A 19,465-nucleotide genomic window follows, 5' to 3' on the forward strand; every position below is an offset into this window, starting at 1 on the left:
TCCTCTTCACTGCGACGCTTTATATTATCAAAGAAATTCCTTTTCAGTCAGCGCTCGCAGCGCTTTTGTCAACAACTTCTCAATGTTATCTTTTCGAATGCTCCAGATCCATTTACTGCAACAACGCCATTCTGAAAACAGCATCTCAATGTATCTGATGCTGTTTTCAGAATGGTGCCATGCTGAGATCTGCCCCGAACGCAGAGAGTCCAATCACAAGGGCAGAGAATTTGCACCCGGAACTTTACTACGTGTAAGTGCCCTCATAAATCAGGCCCTCTGAGTCACTGAAGCACCACAAATGGCCAACGGCTGGTACTGCAATGCGCTACCATAGAAATCAAAGGATGCAGCCAATAATAGTAATATGTAGGGAAAAATGTAAACACATGAAATTAAATAACATCTCAAATTACATTTTATTTAAAATAATTAACATTTTTATACTAAATACTTCGTAAATTATAAATAAATGTTAAATGAATACACGTAAAAGCATTTAAATAAAATGTATTGTAAATGACAACGTATTCTTTCAATTTAAAACACAAATAAAATAATGTGTAAATACATAACTTGCATCGTAGATTGTTACAATATTTAACACAAGTTATACAGGAAGAGTTGGGGAGATGGAATTATAAATTCATTTAATATAAAGCATAATTTAGATAACCATTTTGGAAAAATAAATTAAGATAAAATGTTATGTTAAGTATTAGTGTGTTTTTCCTTGTTACTCTCGTAGTCTTAGGTGAACACTTATTAGAGAAAAGTGTTTGTATTTTTTTATTACAAAAATTATTTTTATGAAGAATTAATTTTCTAAAACCTCCACATTACTTTCTGTAGGGTGATCTTCCTGGGTGTAGGTGTAGATCTGCACTCGAGGAGATCTCCGGATATAAACCTACCATTGTGACTTGGCCCCTTTGTGTTTATATCCTAAAACAGTGTAGCTTATCTTTATTTATCTGAAAATGCAAACATGTTAGGCAGAGATAATTATATCCTTCTCAATAAGAAGAGACTGAAATGTGACATTTTAAGTGGTATAAACCACCCTCTATAAAGCCAAACTCCAATTAATATTTTAATTAAACTTTGTAGGAGATATCCACTCAACTTATCAATGTGTTGTTCTGGATGCACTAAGAGCATCTTACCTTCTCGATGGTTAGCCACAGCAAGGAATGACTCCCCGTCAATCTGGAAGGCTTCCCAGTCCCTGGCACTGTGTGTGAGGATCTTCTGGTAGACCAGGAATTTCAGCTTCCAATGGTTCCACTTGTAGATGACGGAAGCCTCCTCACCCCTGCCATTTTCTTCAAAGTTGGCCACAACGAGGAAGATCTGAAAAAGCAGTTGTCATAAAATTAGTAATCTATGTTGACTGCCTCTATGTGCTTTCCCGATTTCTGTGGGTGAATAGAAGCAGCAATACTTAGAACAGAAGAATTCAGAAGTAGGTTGGCCAACAGGGAGATAAGAAGATTGTTCAGACAGTCTGCCTAGCCAGCCAAATGTTACTTACATTACTATATTAATAGAATTACATTATTGCATTTTTCCACATTTTTTGAAAAAATATAAAAATAAAAGTAGAAAATAAGTGGCGAAAAGTACTAGTTATGACTTAATTTGTGAAAAGAGATGCAAAATCTATGAGACTGTGACATAACTACTGTTTTGTAGGCAGTTTCATGTAACCAGGGCCGGCTTTAGCACTGGTGGCGCCCAGTGCGACAATGTTTTTTGGTGCTCCCCTCCCAATGACCACCTCTGCTACTGATTCCCTCCCTACTACCCTTTAACAGTCTCTATAACCACTCCTACTCAGATGCATTTAATACATTTTATAGCATCACTCATAAAAGTGAAGGGTGTCAGAGCATTGTACATAACGCACACATTACACAGAGACTATCAATCATAGGCGTGTCATCAGTGTATAGGACATGTGACATAAGACAAAGGATAACAAGGGGTGAATTCACATGTCATCCATATTGATAGGCAGTATAGTTGAAGAGTACTTGGTCTGGAGAAGCACAAACCCTGAATTTAAAATGTAACACAATGGATTGGGGCTCTCTTTAATGACAAGAACAGATGTGTACCCAAGTGAACTCTTTTCGCAACATTAGAATAATGAAAGTCTGGGAAAAAAAACCATTTGTTCTAATCTTTTCCTTGCAGTCTGCCAGCAGTTCTTTGATGACAGTTATTAGGTCACTGTAAACTGCAGCTAACAAAAGGAAGTCTCTGACAAACGCAGTAACCCACTGACCTGTTTACGTTACATTCACTTTGTGATCTGCATGGTATATGTTCTGTGCAGCAGGCATATCAACCCTCTGCACTACCTAACCAAGAATAACAACTTCCTCGAGTCAAAACATCTATTAGACAAAACTCCGATCTCACCTGGCAGAACATTAATCACCGGAGTTTTATTGACATTTTAATTTCTGCCAGAACACTGCTAGAGGCCACGAATGCGGCAGCAGGTGCTTTTATGTCCCTGTGCGAAGTCAGCACCTGTTGCGGTGGCACCGGTCGCACCGCCCTAGAGCCGGCCCTGCATGTAACCATGAATTTCCTTGAATTGAAAAAAGCGACCATGCCTTCTATCCAATTTGAACTGAACTGCATTTACATTTTAAGAATTTTTTTTTTTTTGCTGAAATGGCCCATTTTTTCCAGACACAGTTCTGATTGCTTTGATGCCTTAATAAATCAATCGCCGAAAGTCGACCAGTTGACCCTCACAGAGTGTCTAAAATTGAATCCTGCTTTCCATGTGCAACTTTTAAGTAATTTGTGACCCATTTCAGCTTGAAACATGTTGTTTGAGGATGTCTGCAAATTATGGAAAGTGCAATGGATTACGTGGGAAGTTTGTCAAATTCATATCTAAGCACAAAATGCTGGAGCTGCAGACTTGCACAATCCCAGTGGCCCTACGCTTAATCAACTATAAATAGTAGAGCTGAAGACAATGCTGTGTTTGTGGGGATAAATGCAGGAAGGGAAAAATTGTGAACCTGGCACTCCTCTGTTGGCAAACTCTATTTTAAAGGATCTGTTGTTAGAAACACATTTAGTGGCTGGAGATAAATTGAATTAAAAAGCATAGTGAACACCACCAGTGTCCACATGCTCAATAATCTCCTTTCGATATTCCCTTTGTGTCACCCTCTAGAACGAGCTCAAAAACATGCACACACTTGGGTAGCATCATACACAGGGCCGTGCAGCAAGTGCTTAATTTGTTCTGCTGTTCTCCCGTGATCAGCTCTGACCCCGTTTCTCCCCTGTATATACATCCCACATATGAACCATTCTGAATAAAGAGAAGATTTTAAATGCATCTTTGGAAATTGAATTATACTTCCTGGTTATTTAAATGTATAATTATTGTGTGGTGCACCGGACGAACTTTGTTTAGCAATGTAAAAAATATAGGCATAAAATAAGAATATATACTTAAAAATAATTATAAACATAATGATTAAAAAATATATATTCATGAGTAAAGATACTACTAAAAGTAATAATAATTACAACCCCTACATATTAAAAAAAAATACTACAAAAAACAAACAGTAAACAAGTATTTACATTAAACTAACTTTTTAAATTAAAACAAAAATATGTATTTTGAAAGATTTCTTTTTTTTGAAAACCAGATACAAAGAAATTGACTTGGAGGTGTCAAATTCACTACTCCCACTCCAACCTGAACAACAGTAGGGAAAGTGGTGGAATTTGGAGAGTGAATAGCAAATCCCACCCCTCACTAATAAGCAACAGTAGGGAAAATGTTGGACATTGGTGTAGGTAGATGTACTATTCCCACTCCGACTTATGAAACAATAGGGATGGTGCTGGACTCTGGTGGGGTTAGATTTACTATGCCCTTCCGACCTGGGTAATAGTAGGCAACGTGTTGGGCTCTGGCCAGGTCAAATTTACTATCCCACTCCAGCGTAAGCAACAGTAGGGAAAGTGTTTCACATACGGGGGTGTTTGATTTGCTATTCCCATTTCAATTTACAATTCCCACTTCATCCCCATTACTAGGAAAAGTGTTGGGCTCTGGAAGTATCAGAATTACTACTCCCACTCAAACATAAGCAACGGTACAGAAAGAGCTGAACTTCGGAGGAGGCAAATTTACTATTTCAACTCCAACATAATATTAAAATATTATATATAATTGATTAATATCAAAATTATTAAAAACTAAATAATTAACACAATTACCTATTTAACCAATTAATACATTTAAAAAATGATAACCACAGTTTTTAAGATATCTATTAAAAAATTGTGAAATATATTTCCACTATTTCATATTTAAAATAATAGCAATTTATAATCCAAAATGAAAACTACTACACTATAATAAATAAAAAAACAATATTATGTACAACAATATATATTTTTAAACGATATGAAAGACTTAAAAGAATGATACTCTTAGCTTTTACATTCTGCCCCATGATATTTTGGACACAATATTTGTATCTTGCGTTGGTTTTGAACCAATATTTTGGATGATTACCGCTCTAAATAGCTATGAAGGTACTATACGAAAAATACTGTGTCAATTCCCTAGACAAATTCCTACTCCTGCTTTAAGTCATGTTCAGGTGCAGTCACAAACCATTAATAAATATCCTCAAGAATTGCAAGTAGGGTTCAATGCCCCATTTGCTGTGCGATTCACAAAGAGGTACAGTGTTCAAGTCGAAGAGACATTTATGTCTAACGGTCTCTGTTTTGTAAATTGCAGTGTGAACATTTGGAATTGTAAAGCCTGCCAATGTTTTCATTGTACGGTTTTGGATTACAGACACCGGTTGGAAATACTGTGTGCATCTGGCCCTTCATTTAGAAAGGCAAGATACGCGCATACTCTGAACCATGATTCACTCTGATTGAAAAGACGCTAAGAATGCAACCCAGGAACTTGTAGGCCAAATGAAAACAAAAAGTCAACGATGCTGGTAGAGCGTTTTGTAAAGATGCTGTAACCAGGTAACATAAAATGTTTTAAGATAGCAAAGCAAATTATAAAAAAACATACTCTAACAGCATGAAAGGACATCTCAGGAAAGTTACGGTTATCTTGACCCTGCACGCTAGTTCAGCTCTGTCTGAATAAAATTTTTGTATGCTGTCCTCTTTCTTCAGTAGCATACTACAGTCCATAAACGAAGAGATTCAGAAGCCTAATAGACTTTCAAGCGTATCTAACATTGCCATTGGCAACCAACATGCAACGCTGGCCTTTAGAATTTCTCAGACCTTCTTCTCAGAAACTGAATCATGTGGCCCGACACGTAAAGTAAAGTAAAGTCCACATTTGTAAAGCGCACAATCACCCGTAAGGGTCTCTAGGCGCTGGGGGCCGTCGGGAAGATTAAGCGAGCTATTGCCCAGAGTCACATGGTGCTGGGCTAACCTGCCGCCAGAGCCGGGGATCGAACCGTGGTCCCCAGATTCCAGCGTCAGTCGCCCTGGCCGCGGCGCCACACCTCTTCCACTACGTGAACTTATATCACGATGGGCATTGAGCAAGTTGTGTGATGAACTGACATCTCTAGTCAATGACATTGTCAATGTCTCTTTGGCATTCTGTGGGTCCCAAAGACAGCAAAAACAGCACTACATTTCAAGAAGGCTAAATTGGACCACGCGAGCCTCAGCAATATTAGAGCTATTGAGCTTCATTAGCAATGTGTGGTGGTATCGGGTCAACCTCAGAAGCACCTTGATAATTAGGGCCTCGTCCCCTCTCTACAACAAGGGTGTCTATCTCAGCATAGGGAATGAGGCTACCAAGGTCAAGCTTTGGGACAATGTTATACACTCAGGTAAGTAATATTCAAAGTCCTCGGAAAAATTACAGTTCTTCACTTGCATACTCTTCTTACCTGAAAAATAAGGTAATTTGTTAAGAGATTCTAAGCAATCTGACACCCTCTTAAGTGCTCTACGGGGGTGTTGTAAGGCACCAGCCTACAGTGGTTTTTACACACCACCACCCTGAATATGGTGGGGTATGCAGAAAGAGGTTTGGTTGATTTTGCCAGTGGCCCATCAGGTCTTATTGCCAGCCAGGAGTTTCCTCAGTGAGTAAAATCGTGGAACTAGATTGCTTCCCCAAAGAGAAAAAATTTGGTTGGTCTAGTACCGATTCTGTCTATATTTTGTAAAAATGTACTGCGGGTTCCCTCATGAGCCTCTGTGCTCCCTAAAATTTTTCATCATCTATCCCCCAAACTTGCAATTAGGCACTGGCAGCTTTCATTTCTGTAAGACAATAGATGGGGCATCCTGTCAGATTCAAAATGTTTCCACCTTCCTAGATAATCTGAATTGGGCTATTGAAAGCAAACAAATTAAAGGAAGCAAGACATGGTTCGCCTTGGCTTAATTTTATTAATTGCATTTGAGAAAACGTTCTTACTCTTTGCTCGAAATAAAATCCTAGGAGTCATCCCAGATTATGAATTTAGCAGAGTCCAGCGGGTCTGATGTTCTGTAATTGATTGTTGTTAGTTAATGAGAAAAAAATGAAAGATCCTAACTTTCCTCCTGAAGCAAAATGGACTATTTTTAAAGAAGAGGTGGCTAACCGTAGGCCAACTACAATAAGTATGAATGTTTTCTTACATGGTGCAAACGTAAGGAAATCAGTAGCGCTAAACAGAGGACAAGAGACCAGGTATATTTTTCGTAGGATTTTTCTAAACATTAGCAGAGAGGCCAGAGAGGGTGGGTACCCACTGGGTGCCTCAGTACCTCACTGACACCTACTAAGAAGACAAGGTCAAGGCAGTCATGTCCCAGCAGGGTTGTTCCCTGCTGGCACCACGCCACAGGCACATACACCATGACATGAGCAGGAGGGGACTATAAAGTAAACCATTGCAAGTAGAAGCCTCTTCGTAGCAAGTGAACAATCCTGGAACCAACCCCAGGAGAAGGGCGCCACATTCAGGTTATGACACTGAACAACATTCAGCAAGATGCAAAACAACATAAACAAGCATTAGTAAAGCCAGGCTCTAGTTTTAATGCAGCAACAAATGCAAACACAAGTGTACTAAAAAGTGCACAGTATGTAACTTGCCTCTTGCTGTGCCTATGTTTGTGTTCTGTTTCTTATACCTCAAAAAAACAGGATTATGTGTGACATTAGCAAGAGGGTGGAAACACTTTTAGCTACAAAACCACACTTAAGTGCAACATCATTAGAAATATGGAGATACTTTTAAGAGAACGCTGCTTATTTCAATATCTGGGAATTATCCAATCCAGAACAAATAAAAGCCAACAAATAGGAAATAATTAGTCTAGAAGTTAGAAAAGAATCCCTTAGAGTGAATCAATTCTTATAACCCCAAAAAAATGTCCTTTACGTGGCTTTTTGTTATAACCTCCAGAGGCGGAGGAAAACAAAAAGACAACCAAAGTGGGTGGGTGGTTCCTAAGGGTGTGATGGTAATTCTCTCAAATACAAATTTTATGAGAGGATTAAATATATGGCCAACCCGTTGCTACCGGTGGGAGGGGAAAGAGACCCTTTTCTTTTAGTAGCCCTCACTCACTCTAATGGTGACATGCTTCATCATCGGGCTCACCCCAATTCCTAAAGGTCAGGATGGGCTCAACCATATTTCAGGGAAAATTGGCACAAGTCGGGGAGCTCGAGTATGAGTAGGTTCCAGCAGGGCAGGACCTTTGACCAATGTGTGACTACAAGGCCTCCCTCCTGCGCTCCCTTGGAAATCCTTAGCCCTGCGTTGTGGGGTAATTTCTCATCCAGACCGATGGCAAGTATTAGGCTTTTTCCAATTTTTAACACTTAGAAGGGCACTAGGCAAATAGCGTATATGCACTCACGTCTCTGGGGGAAATAGCCTCATTATGTCCCACCCTGACGAAAGCCCAGGACTTATTTCGGCCAGTTAAGAAGGGCTGAAACATGTTGGTGCTGATTCTAGGGTCATAGGACCATCACATCCTGATACCCATTTGTATATATATTAACCTTCCCTCCCACTTCACTATTAAAGAATTCTTTAGGAGTGGGTGAGGAATTTTATCTTTAATGGTGCGCCCCATACACAATATCTTTAAGTGCTCCCTGAAATATGGTTGAGCCCACCCCGACCTTTAGGAGTTGGAGTGAGCCCGATGATGAAGCATGTCACTATTAGAGTGAGTGAGAGCCACTAACAGAAAAGTGTCTCTTTCCCTTCCCACCCGTAGCAACGGGTTGGCCATATATTTAATCCTCTCATAACATTTTCATTTTAGGGAATTGCCGTTACCCACTTAGGAACCCCCCACCCACTTTGGTTGTCTTTTTGTTTTCCTCCGCCTCTGGAGATTATAACAAAAAAGCAGCGGAAAGGACCTTCTTTTTGGTTAAAAGTCTATCAATTGGGCGGACATGTCCTTTCTATCATCGTGACTGAGGACCTCTCTACCCGCCCGGGACCCCCCTGATCCCAGGATTTTGTGTCCCTGAATCAATTCTTCAACATGGATTGCTTGGAGAAGGGTAGTGAGGAGGGGCATTACATATAAACTCAAAGAAAACACAGTAGGTATTAGGAATAATAATAATAATAAAAGGGTATTATTATTATTATAGCCATTGCTGCTGCTATTATTTATTATTTAGTAAAATTATTACAATAATAATTTTAAAAAATTATCTCGTGACACAAGGTGAAGCAGAAGCCCTGTGTTAAATGTTAGGTTAATCCATCTTCAACTGATTCCTCTAAACGATGTCTGTCCGGTGAGTTAAAATATACAATTACTTCTGTAACGCAGCATTCTCCATGTGCACAAATGACCTGTATGTCGCAGCTCTGGACAGACAAAAAATAGAATATTGGTTTGTTGGTAAACTTAACGTGTCACACAAAGCTTGCTATATGCTGCCAGTTGTACCTTTCAGAGTTTGCAGTCAAAAGATTAGCAAAGTCGAGACGAAGTGTAAATATGTCAATTATGCAACGTTAGGAACCTTTGAATCAATATAACATCATACAAAGTAAAGAATGCTTCTATAGCTAAGGCAACAGATAGGACAGATAGACAGGATACTACAGTACTCTTTACAGACTAACTTGACGGCAGTGATTTCGCCATCCTTCCGCTATAGCTAAAATTGCTCCAATGTGATGAAGGAAGTGTAGCCACTCCGCTTGCCTTGACTCACGCCACTTGTCTGCTAGGGCCCTTGAAGCATTCATTGCACTTGTGGGGAGAGTGTCGTGGGGCACATTGCAATCAGCCACGGATGCCATCTGGATCATATAATTGGCTCTTAACCATCTGTACACTCTAGAGATTTCTCTGGGGCTGCTTCCCACCTTGTTGATGTGATGCTGTTAATGCAGAAAGCTTTACAGAGAGAGAGAGAGAGATGATATCCATCCTCTTGATGAAAGGAAAAGTACAAACCTCCCTGTTGAACTTTCTGCTTTACTGCAGACGCGAAGGACTGTAAGTCGCTAGGAGTACAAGCAATTGCAATGCAATCGTCTCGTCTTTGGGACCTTATATGTATTTAGCTATGCAGCACATTAGCCTGGGTATTGAAACGTCTGCTGTTCTTTAACATGGAGGTAAAATAAGCACCAAACTGTGGAAAATGGCAGGTATTGGAACACTTGGAGAGAAATACTGCCTATTAGTGGGAACTGGTATTGTCCAAAGCTCTGTTTTTAAAATAAAATCAGGGCCTTTGGTAGTCATATCACTTAAAATACAAGATTTAAAACAAATATAATATTCCCTATAGGTGCTCGTGGAAGACAAGTTTCTATGGCCTGGAATCTAGGGAATGCTAAAGTGATTCTGGTATTTTACAGACTTCTGCTGGTCGTTTTCTATCAAGAAGGTCAAATAGAGGCAGTTACCAGAAAAATAAAAAAGAAAGTCCCTAAGCAGAAAGCAATTCTGGTATTTTACTGACCTCTACTGGTCGTTTTCTATTAAGACAGTTAAAGCAGTAAAAATAAAGTGGAAGTATACAAGTCCTAGGGCTGATCTCCAGAGCCCGCAAAGAACATACAGAAAGCGCTGTCTAGGCTCGACCTAAAAAAGTACTCCATTGGAAGGCAAAAATGAAAGAGAGAGGCCCCTTATATGAAGAAGTGAAGTGAACAAAGTAATAAAAAACGGTCAAAAATGCCTTACCTCTCATTTTCTGATAGAGCCGACACTAGGCAAGAAAGCTGCTGCAGAGAGCAAAATAAGAGAAAGAGAGCATGGATGACACAGAAAACAAGGCAGAAGAAGCAACTCCCTAAGTACTGCTAATTGAACCTGGGGTAAGATCTGATTGCGGACAAATCCACAGACACCTAGCAGACTTAAATTGTTATATATAGCTATTCTGTCAGAATTTGTCCTAGTTGTGTTCTGTTGACAGCTCAGAAGAAAATTATACACATTATTTCTTTATCCAAAACAAAAAATCTGAGACAATTTGAGATTTCTTATCAGGGTGGCTCTCAGGAAGAGTCACCTCAGTCAATCACATATCATAAATCCATTGCATAACAAGTTTGGTGTGTCTCTAGTTTCAACCTTAATGTGTAATTCAAGCATTTTCTGAGTAAAATTCACAATACCTTTTTGCCGATGGTGAAGTGTCTCCAGGCTTGAGCTTGGTACGTTCTAAGGTACTGGTAGGGCTCGAACCTTCCATTGATCCACTTGTAGATGGCAGATCCGGGACGAGTGTTCCGATTGGCTGTTGCTACAAAGAGTCCAGCATTGGGAATGGTGAAGATCTCAAGACCCATTGTTTCTGAGCCAGTGGCCAGATTCTGATACTCCTCCACATAGTCTAACCTCTCTTTGGCTGAAATGGAAACACAAACATTAATTGAATTTACCAGGCATCACGTAGTGTCAGTCTCCATCGCGGTTCCCATTATAGCTCCCTGTGTGGTCATAATAGCTCCCAATGTTCCCGTCTCAACTCCCAATATCCCCATATTAATACTCAGTGTCTCATCATAGTTCCCAACTTCCCTGTAGCTCCCAATGTTCTACAGAGAGGTGTTCAATGTAGGTTCATTGTGGGCCAGAGCCATGACAGATTTTCATGATATCCATGCAAGTTAAATTTAAATATAATTAATTTAAATGTAAGCATTTTTCACAATTTCCTAAAATCTTGCTTGTATCCAGCCCTCCATGACCTTTGGTGGACATGTCAGTGCTAGTGTCTCAATTTACATTTAAAAAGGAAGTGAAACCGTAATCTACATTGGAATGTATCCAACCAGGTGAACATTTCTGAGGTTCAAGACAGAAAAAGGGAAGGACCGGCAGTCTAAAATAGGGGTTGTAGAACGTTATCTGTCATGTTCCATCTGTGCTCTATTAATATTCAGCAACAACTCCATTTATGGCTGGTTCTTCAGAGGGCATACTAATAAAGGTATATAAAACAGAATTCGCAAGAAGGGCATCATGGCACATGATAGAAAGTCCTGATAGACAACATTTCACACTAATAATATCTTGGAAATATCAACAATTGCATACCGCACCTTCCAGGACGGAAATCCATTCCATGCCATTGCAGATAAAGAGTCCTTTTCCAAATGCGTCCAACCAAAACTGAGCACTTTCATTTTTCGTGCAAACTGGACGAGTGCCGAGTGTCACCCTCATGTCAGCTTCTGAACACAATGACATGAAAAAAGAAATAATTTAGGCATGTTCAAGGTCAATGGGATTTAAGCCTCTGTCGTTACAGAAATCTGGATAATATGGAGGCAAGATTAGGTACACACAAAGATAATTTAAATCAGGGCAATAACACAGATATATTATAAGGTGGTATTTTGAGCAATAGATTAAAAAAAGTTAAGATAAAAAGAATTAAAATATGTATTTTAAATACAGTGATTAATTACATTCAAAATTATAAACAATGAACACAACCTTAATACAAATATATTAAATTGTAAATCTTAAAATAAATTTTATAACGAGCAAAACGCGATATACAGTAGAATTTAAAAACAGGATTACAAACAAAGGCGACAAACAGAGGGAAGTAATAGTTTGAGCTGTTTAAAAGACCTTAAACAGGCTTATGAAAATAAATGGTTTTGCTAGAAAGATTAAAAAATAGAAATCTGGAGTATGAAGCTTAGATTCTAGTTGAAGAACATTATATACAAAACAATGTAAAGCATAATTTGAGCTATAGACTGAATTGAAGACCTGGATTTTAGACAAACACAATAAAGAGCCGGATTAAACAAAAAGAACAGGGGTAATACGTATAATTATCTATCAACTGAAATAAATTATATAAGTGGTATTGTTAAGATGTGTGAACATAAAAGGTCAGCAAGTAAAACAATACATAAAATATTAGATGAAAAAAGGAGTTTGAACATGTAAATTTAAATGCCTGGTTGGAAACACAGAAAATATAACGTAAAGAGAGTCTTAACAACATACACTGAAATGGTCATATGAAATATAGACACAATTTCAAAGCCAAACTAAAAATGTCCACGAATATAGTTTCACCTAATTTGGAGAACAGACGTTGCTTTCAAGGCTCAGCTAGTCTGATATATTTTGCTACGTCCATCAATTCCTGAAGCCTGTGTTTGCTAAAGTCAACTTGTGATGCACCGTACTACTCCTTTTTTATATACATTGTCAAAAATCAAGATCAGAGTTTTGTTCAGTGGTTAATCTGTAAAAAGTGCCAGAGCTATCGTCAGGAGGAAGCATGCACCAGCCCATTTCTCCTGTTAGTGCCACCTAACACAGAACCAACTACTACCAATGAAAGTGGGGATAGGATGTGGCGTAATAACCAGAGCTGCTGACTTCAGAAATAGTGAACCAGGTCCAAGTCTTGGTGTCAGATCAACATCTCGTGATTCTGGGTAACTCATGCATTCTCCCAGTGCCTACCACAAATGAATATGTCCTTAACTGGTGCTCATGAAAAGTGCCACTGTTGATGATTACGTGCTGGTGCTGAGCACCAGAAACAACCAGCTCAAATTAAGCACTGGCTTTGTTTTAAAATAAAAGTAGTCACTACAACATTTTCATTATTACCAGGGGCTCTTGCATGTTTTCAATTCTTGTGTACATTTTTATGGTGTCCCATTCGCAATGATGCATGTATTATGAATTTTAACACAATTACCACAAACCACATATTTATTGTAGTTAATTGAGCTGATTTCTGAGGTGCCACATGACATTCTTTGACCTTTTCAGAGCAACTTTTGAATTAACATCTTACAAACTAAAGAGGTAACTTGATTGTTCACATGATATTTTGAGTACATCTCTGGATACAAGCATAACATACTCTGGTGGTCATCTGGTTTGGAGGAGCAATATGCTTCTATTTAAGGCAACTAATTAGTAGCAATGGTGGCGCTGGGCTATCTCATATTGGTAACAGGATACAGTTTGCTGTTGGCCACGGCAGAGGGAATCCAGTAATCTGGTATTACTCAATGTTGCTGTCTCACTTCATAGCCATGTTTTTGTTTGGAAGGTTCTATTTTTCTCAATATCATGAAGACAGGGCAGTTAGGTTTATGGTAGGTTGAATGTGTTCTTGAGGCCAGAACATTTTATTCCTATAGAACTGACCCTATGTAATAGTCATTTTAATTGTTCAGTGGATTGTCTGTGTAGTGGCTACTTGTAGGATCTTTTGATGGGATGAAATGAGGGACAGTTTCCTATCTAACTTGAGCCATTGTTCCGTGACCCATTATGCCCTGTTCATAATCGATTGAATGTAATCCTGACTTCTAATGTGAGCCACTAAACTGCATTTAGGGAGGGTTTAATGTCGCCATATTTCTTCCAATTGACGGGTTACTTTGCAGAGAGGTTCTGCCCAGTTTGTAGTCTGTCAATAAACTGTTTTGGCAAATATAAATGACTTTGCAGAGTCCTGTCATTTCAAAACAAAGGCTATTGCCAGCAGCATTTCTTTGATGCAGCAATGAATAGTTTGTTCTTTTACCATTATGTGTACCTCTCCACTGTATGAAGGAACTTTTCCTTTTCCCATAGAAGGGCCATGTTTGAAACAGGATAATTCTCTGCTTTGCACGACTATTATTAAAATGTGCATTTTAGTACAATTCACGAGCGAGAGCGCTTTCCCCACCCAATGGTGGTTATGGTTCAGTTTATCTGTGATGTTAGTTTGACTTCCAGTGTTGCCACCCAGATGGAGTCTGTGTGCCTTTGGTGGACATTTGAAACATCAGCTGCAGTTTCAAAGTTGTCCGGTTTAATGGTGAAATCAGTGGGGTAACACAGACCTCCCCACCAAGCCCCTCGCTACAGGGGGCCCCCATCAGCACAGTACTCCGACTGGAGAGCTCCTGATTGAGTCCGGAGGGGGCACCTCCACATACCTTGCAGGGGGCCCCCCTCGAGTTTCGTTACACCGCTGGGTGAAATTGCATGTGTTGTTAAGGATGGCTCATATAGTGCAAGAGATGGGACTCTACGCTTACAGTATCTGCCGACCCTATTCTGGCTGAAGTTAAGGAAAAGTTAGATACACCCACAATCATGGCTGTGATTTCCATCATTCTTCTTTATGTTAAGTAGGATGCAATGACCTAGCATGACACATGCTGCAGATGACTCAAGAAGAATCAGAAATGCTGACAATCTCCAGTGAGGGTGATAACGAGGTCTTCTCTGATATTCCCTATTGTGGCTTGCATTCCTCTTTTGGGCATGAATTCATATCAACGGCCATGGAGTATTGTGTATTGCTCCGCCCATTTTAGCAGGTATCTGCATTGTGAATGCCTTTTCAATATTATTACTAGTATAGATGAGTTTTAACATGTAAGAAAATAAAGCCTAATTTAAACGTGTTTTTAATTAGCATGACTAAGCCACAGTCAGCTTGCATTGACAGCTATTTATATTTGCAGAATAATAGTGCACTTTTTTATGAGAGTGAGCCTTTCTCTCTCTCTTTGTGCTTATGAGTTTTTGAAGCATTCAAGTGTAGAGTCTGTACAAGCATAAGATGTATTATATGTGTACTCACAAGGAATCAATGCTCAGGATGTTCAGTTATTTTGTAGATTTCCAAGGTGTATTCGTCTTGGTCTAAGTATTGTGGAGATTCACACAGTCCCGATCTTGCGTGTCAAACCCTTAATTAGTTCATTAGAGTGTCAGCACTAGTAAAGAGAGGTTTGAGATTAGCCCCTAGATGACTGTGTTTTTGGGGGTCACTTATTGGTTTCTTTCAGGTGTTGTGTAGCAACTGCCTGCTTCAAACCCACAAGAACTCTTCCCTTGTGGAAAGTTAAGGAGGCCTTATACATCCATGGAAACCATCTGAAAAAACTGTCGAAACTTCTTGACGAATAAAAAAAAGAGGCCTCATTTCAATTAGATTAAAAACAGATGGCTTTAGATAAAGAATACATCACAAACTGAACTGCCTTAAATACTGGGCATTATTATTAATCACTTCAGGGGTACTCATTGCATCAATGCTGGAATAATGAAAGGCAAGGTAAGTGGTCCAGTAATTTTAAACTATGGCCTGTATATTACACACACACACATACAAGTGGTTGGCACTCTACATACTGATCTATCACTCCGATTTAGGAAAACCTACAGAGATTATAGCTGAGATAAGCTGGTTTTGGAGCTTACAACTATAGTTCTTGACTTCATTGAAGTATGTCCTGTGGGGGTCAGAGCTGTCATCATACTTGAGGCTCATACTGTAGACTCTCAAGTCACACTTCCATTGCACTCATGTGTAGACTGCAGATTGGCCGGATGCGCGCAATACTGACAACCAATGGGCATAATTGTACTTGCTTATTATTGTGAGGTAACCTACACAAGAAAACTGCGCCAGGAAATAGATCCTGTGAAGTCGACTCATATCATGATGTATGACATTGCTTCATAAGAAAATAGAAAAGAAGAAAATAGCAAAGCATCCTTTGGCTCAAATTCACTAATTCCAAGTCACCGTTGGCAGTGAGGAAGACTAAGCCTTTTCGGTAATGCCAAAAGTATCATGGCAATCGACAGAAGTGGTATTCCAGTGAGCGTAAATTCATCTGCACTGTGCAAACCCCAATGTAAATGGCATTCACCCGCCTGGCTGCCAGCACATTTTGTGATAGCAAGTGTAGACTGTCCTTAGATACTACTACTTTTGGAGCACCTAGGAATGTTCAACTTTCCTGTGATTCATGAGGCCTTGTAGTATGCTACTTTGGGGCTATAAGGTTGAACAATTTAGTAGGGTGGTGGGTGTTCGAGTGCAAGGTGGTTCTGGGCACTGAATGTAAGCTCCATTCTGAACGTAAGCTAGTGAAAGGATGGCATTCACACATCCACACAACCCCTTATACACTCACTCGTTCACATACGCTCCTACTGACACACTCACTGACACTCACATACTCACTCATGTTCCCTGTAAGTTCATGAATCTAACTGTTCCAGAGTACTCACCGTATGGATATGTGAGCTGAATCTCATTGTTCTCCAACTTGATGGGCAGTTCCATCAGCGCCGGAGGGACCACCAGTACTGCCAGCTGTGGGCGGAGACTCGGACAAAGTTCTGCTGTCGCGTCAGAGCCTGGTACTAAAACCAGCTGCCTTAATAACCCCTATAAAAACACACAACTGTCATGTGTATACGCATTATAAAGAGAGGGGAAAGCATATCAATTGGCTTCACTGTATTGTTCAACTATGCATTTTTCTGTACATTTAATTGAATCCCTTAAATCACACTGTATCCAGAAATAAAATAGTTTATTATCCATATTTATTATTTCCTGACTGGGGTGGGGGGTGGGGGGGAGGGAAATACATTTGAGTGGCCTTTCCCTATAAACATTTCGGTCCATTTACTGTTTACTCTGAGGTACCAGCTCCGACGCTGTTATGTGATAGTCACATACCAGGTTCATGCATGACACATAACTGAACTTTCCCCATCCCAGGTGGTCTGTACCACCCAATGGTCTGTCCAGAAATATCCTGTTTTTATAGTCCAGTGAGCGCCTGTATTTTTACCTACTGAGGATGCATTTATGAAATAGAGTCCGGGTTTTCTCCAAGCAACTTTCCTTAGTAAGGGAAGCATTTCTGCATCCTCTCTTGGACACCTGGAAGGGCGAGATTTTGATCGATACCTTAGCACTATTGATCCAAACCTCGATCTGGTCGACTGAACCTTTGTTGCCTGTCTTTGAGGAAGAAAGTGCCTCTCTCCCAAGCTAGTTCTCCCAATAAAGGACCCCACTCCAAAAGATCACAGACAACTTCTAGCTTTCAAAAGTTTATTGTAAAGATATGATAAGCTGCAAATACAGGCATCTCAGAATGAGATTCACGAGATACACAGGTCCAACTACATACATGTGCTCTCTGAAAGCCCTCAGACGAGCAACGGAAATTACTAACACAAGTTCTAAGAATAATAAAGCTATCAGCATTGACGCATATCTCTCCTTCATTTAAGTTGGAGGAAAACACACAGGTTAGGCTGTCCCTACCCTGCTCTAGATGGTATCCCTACTTAACCAAATCCCAACCTAACAAAGGTGTCAGCAGTGAATGACCCCCAAGGGAAGTCACTCACTCTAAGTCTCTTGGTGAAAACCTATAGTTCTCCAGTCATGACCCCTCTCTGCCTACCCATCAGCTCTCTAAAGGGTCCTCAGGCATCTGCTCTAACTCCACCCAGGGGTGCTGTCCCTAATACAAAACAGTCAACAACATTTGAGACGCCCCTCATGAGACGCCCCTCACGTGGTGTAGCTTCTGGCTTTTTCCATGCTGCTTTGTATTGGGCCTCATACGTTGGAGTTGACCTTGCTTCTCAGACTCTTCTCCGGCCCGCTGATACCCCCTAAACATTCCAGAACCCTCCTCCATGTCTGGGCCGTCTACTGAACAGACCTCTATTCATTCATTTATAATTGGATCCCCCCTTTTCCCTTGCAGACAGACATCTGCAGCCAAGAACCCAACTCTCATAGACTTCCAAAAAGGTTTCGCAACATTTCTCGGCCCAGACATGTACGTGTAAATCAATGTTAAAACATTTCAGGCCTACAATATTTCTCATAATGATTATAGCATTCAACTTCTTCATTAATTAAAGCATGTTAATACTCTTATTCTATTATTCAGTAAACACATCTATAAATCATGGCCCATAAATGCAATGGCCAAAACATTATTTCAATCTATGTCGTGAAAAGAAACACCTTCCCCTTCCCTTCTAGCTCTGGCCCTGAGGCCTACCACATTCTGCGTTTAACCACATGCCATCTTACATTTTAGCAGCTTACACGACATGAATTCAGGAATAATCACATCTAATAAAATCATATAGTGTCACACATTTCTGTATTAGTTCCACTTCTACTTAAATCTCTACATTAGCTATACATTCAGAATATAATTGCAGATACTACTAGCACTCATGGCATTTCTCCTCATGATTTGTGCTTACTACAGGTAAGTGTGATGTACTCATACATTTAGGTCAGTTGCGCTCTCTCAGTTCCCCCCTTTGATGACCTCTCGGGGTCATCACTAACATTTAAACTGCAGTTATTGCTGGCATAATTTGTCTCTGCGCTTCCAGAGCCCTCAGACTCCTGTACTGATTATCTTGTATGGCAGCCAATCTCTGCAGCTGCTCTCTTTGGGCCCTTTCTGACCTTCTTGCTCTGTACCATTTGAATACCCTCACCAATCCCCACAATATAATCCCACAGATCAATATTATGATGATAGGTTTTAGTATATACCACACAAAGCTTTTGCCTAAGGTGGAGATCCACCCTCCAACTTCACTCATTCCGTGGCCCACCTTTTCCCAGACATTTTCTCTACTCAAGTCTTCGATCTCCTTGTGAATATCAGTTATGTTCCTAATAACTTTCTCAAGGGGCTTCGAATTGTCTGGAATGTAAGTGCAACATTCCTGGACCTTCAAAGCCTTACAGACTCCGCCCTCTTTTGCTAGTAGGACATCTAACGCAAGACGGTTCTGAAGAACCATAGCCCTTATCGATTGCATCTCTCCTTCTACCAGCATTAAGGACTGAGCAGTGCTGGCAGACAACCTGTCGACAACTGTTGCCAGTCGTCTAATTTTAACATCATTAAGGATTACTCCTAAAAGAGGGAACATAGCTCCAAAGACATCTCCAACCATTTCTGCATCTCCTATATCTCTCCTTCCCCTCGATGATGTCTTGCCCTCGATGATCACTAAGTCTTGTGCATGATATATTTTGGGGAAGACAATTGCTAGGTAACATGATCCATACCAGTTGTCAGGTAGTCTCACGTAGGCATTTCTTCCACATACAAAATAC

The 19,465-nt window shown here is 40.0% G+C and overlaps 1 protein-coding gene across 1 annotated transcript in view; it reads right to left on the reverse strand.

The window, feature by feature from the left end:
• Window positions 1–19,465, reverse strand: part of TSPEAR (thrombospondin type laminin G domain and EAR repeats) — a 165,369-nt gene that overhangs the window by 44,375 nt on the left and 101,529 nt on the right. The window contains exons 5-8 of the mRNA XM_078683707.1: window positions 16,573–16,732; window positions 11,604–11,735; window positions 10,674–10,906; window positions 1,167–1,353 (exon numbers count right to left, since the gene is read on the reverse strand). Of these exons, the coding sequence (XP_078539833.1) occupies window positions 1,167–1,353; window positions 10,674–10,906; window positions 11,604–11,735; window positions 16,573–16,732 (712 nt within the window). The remainder of the gene's footprint in view (window positions 1–1,166; window positions 1,354–10,673; window positions 10,907–11,603; window positions 11,736–16,572; window positions 16,733–19,465) is intronic.

Source organism: Lissotriton helveticus, chromosome 3_1 (genome assembly GCF_964261635.1).
Source record: "Lissotriton helveticus chromosome 3_1, aLisHel1.1, whole genome shotgun sequence".
In the NCBI taxonomy this organism is placed as follows: Eukaryota; Metazoa; Chordata; class Amphibia; order Caudata; family Salamandridae; genus Lissotriton; species Lissotriton helveticus.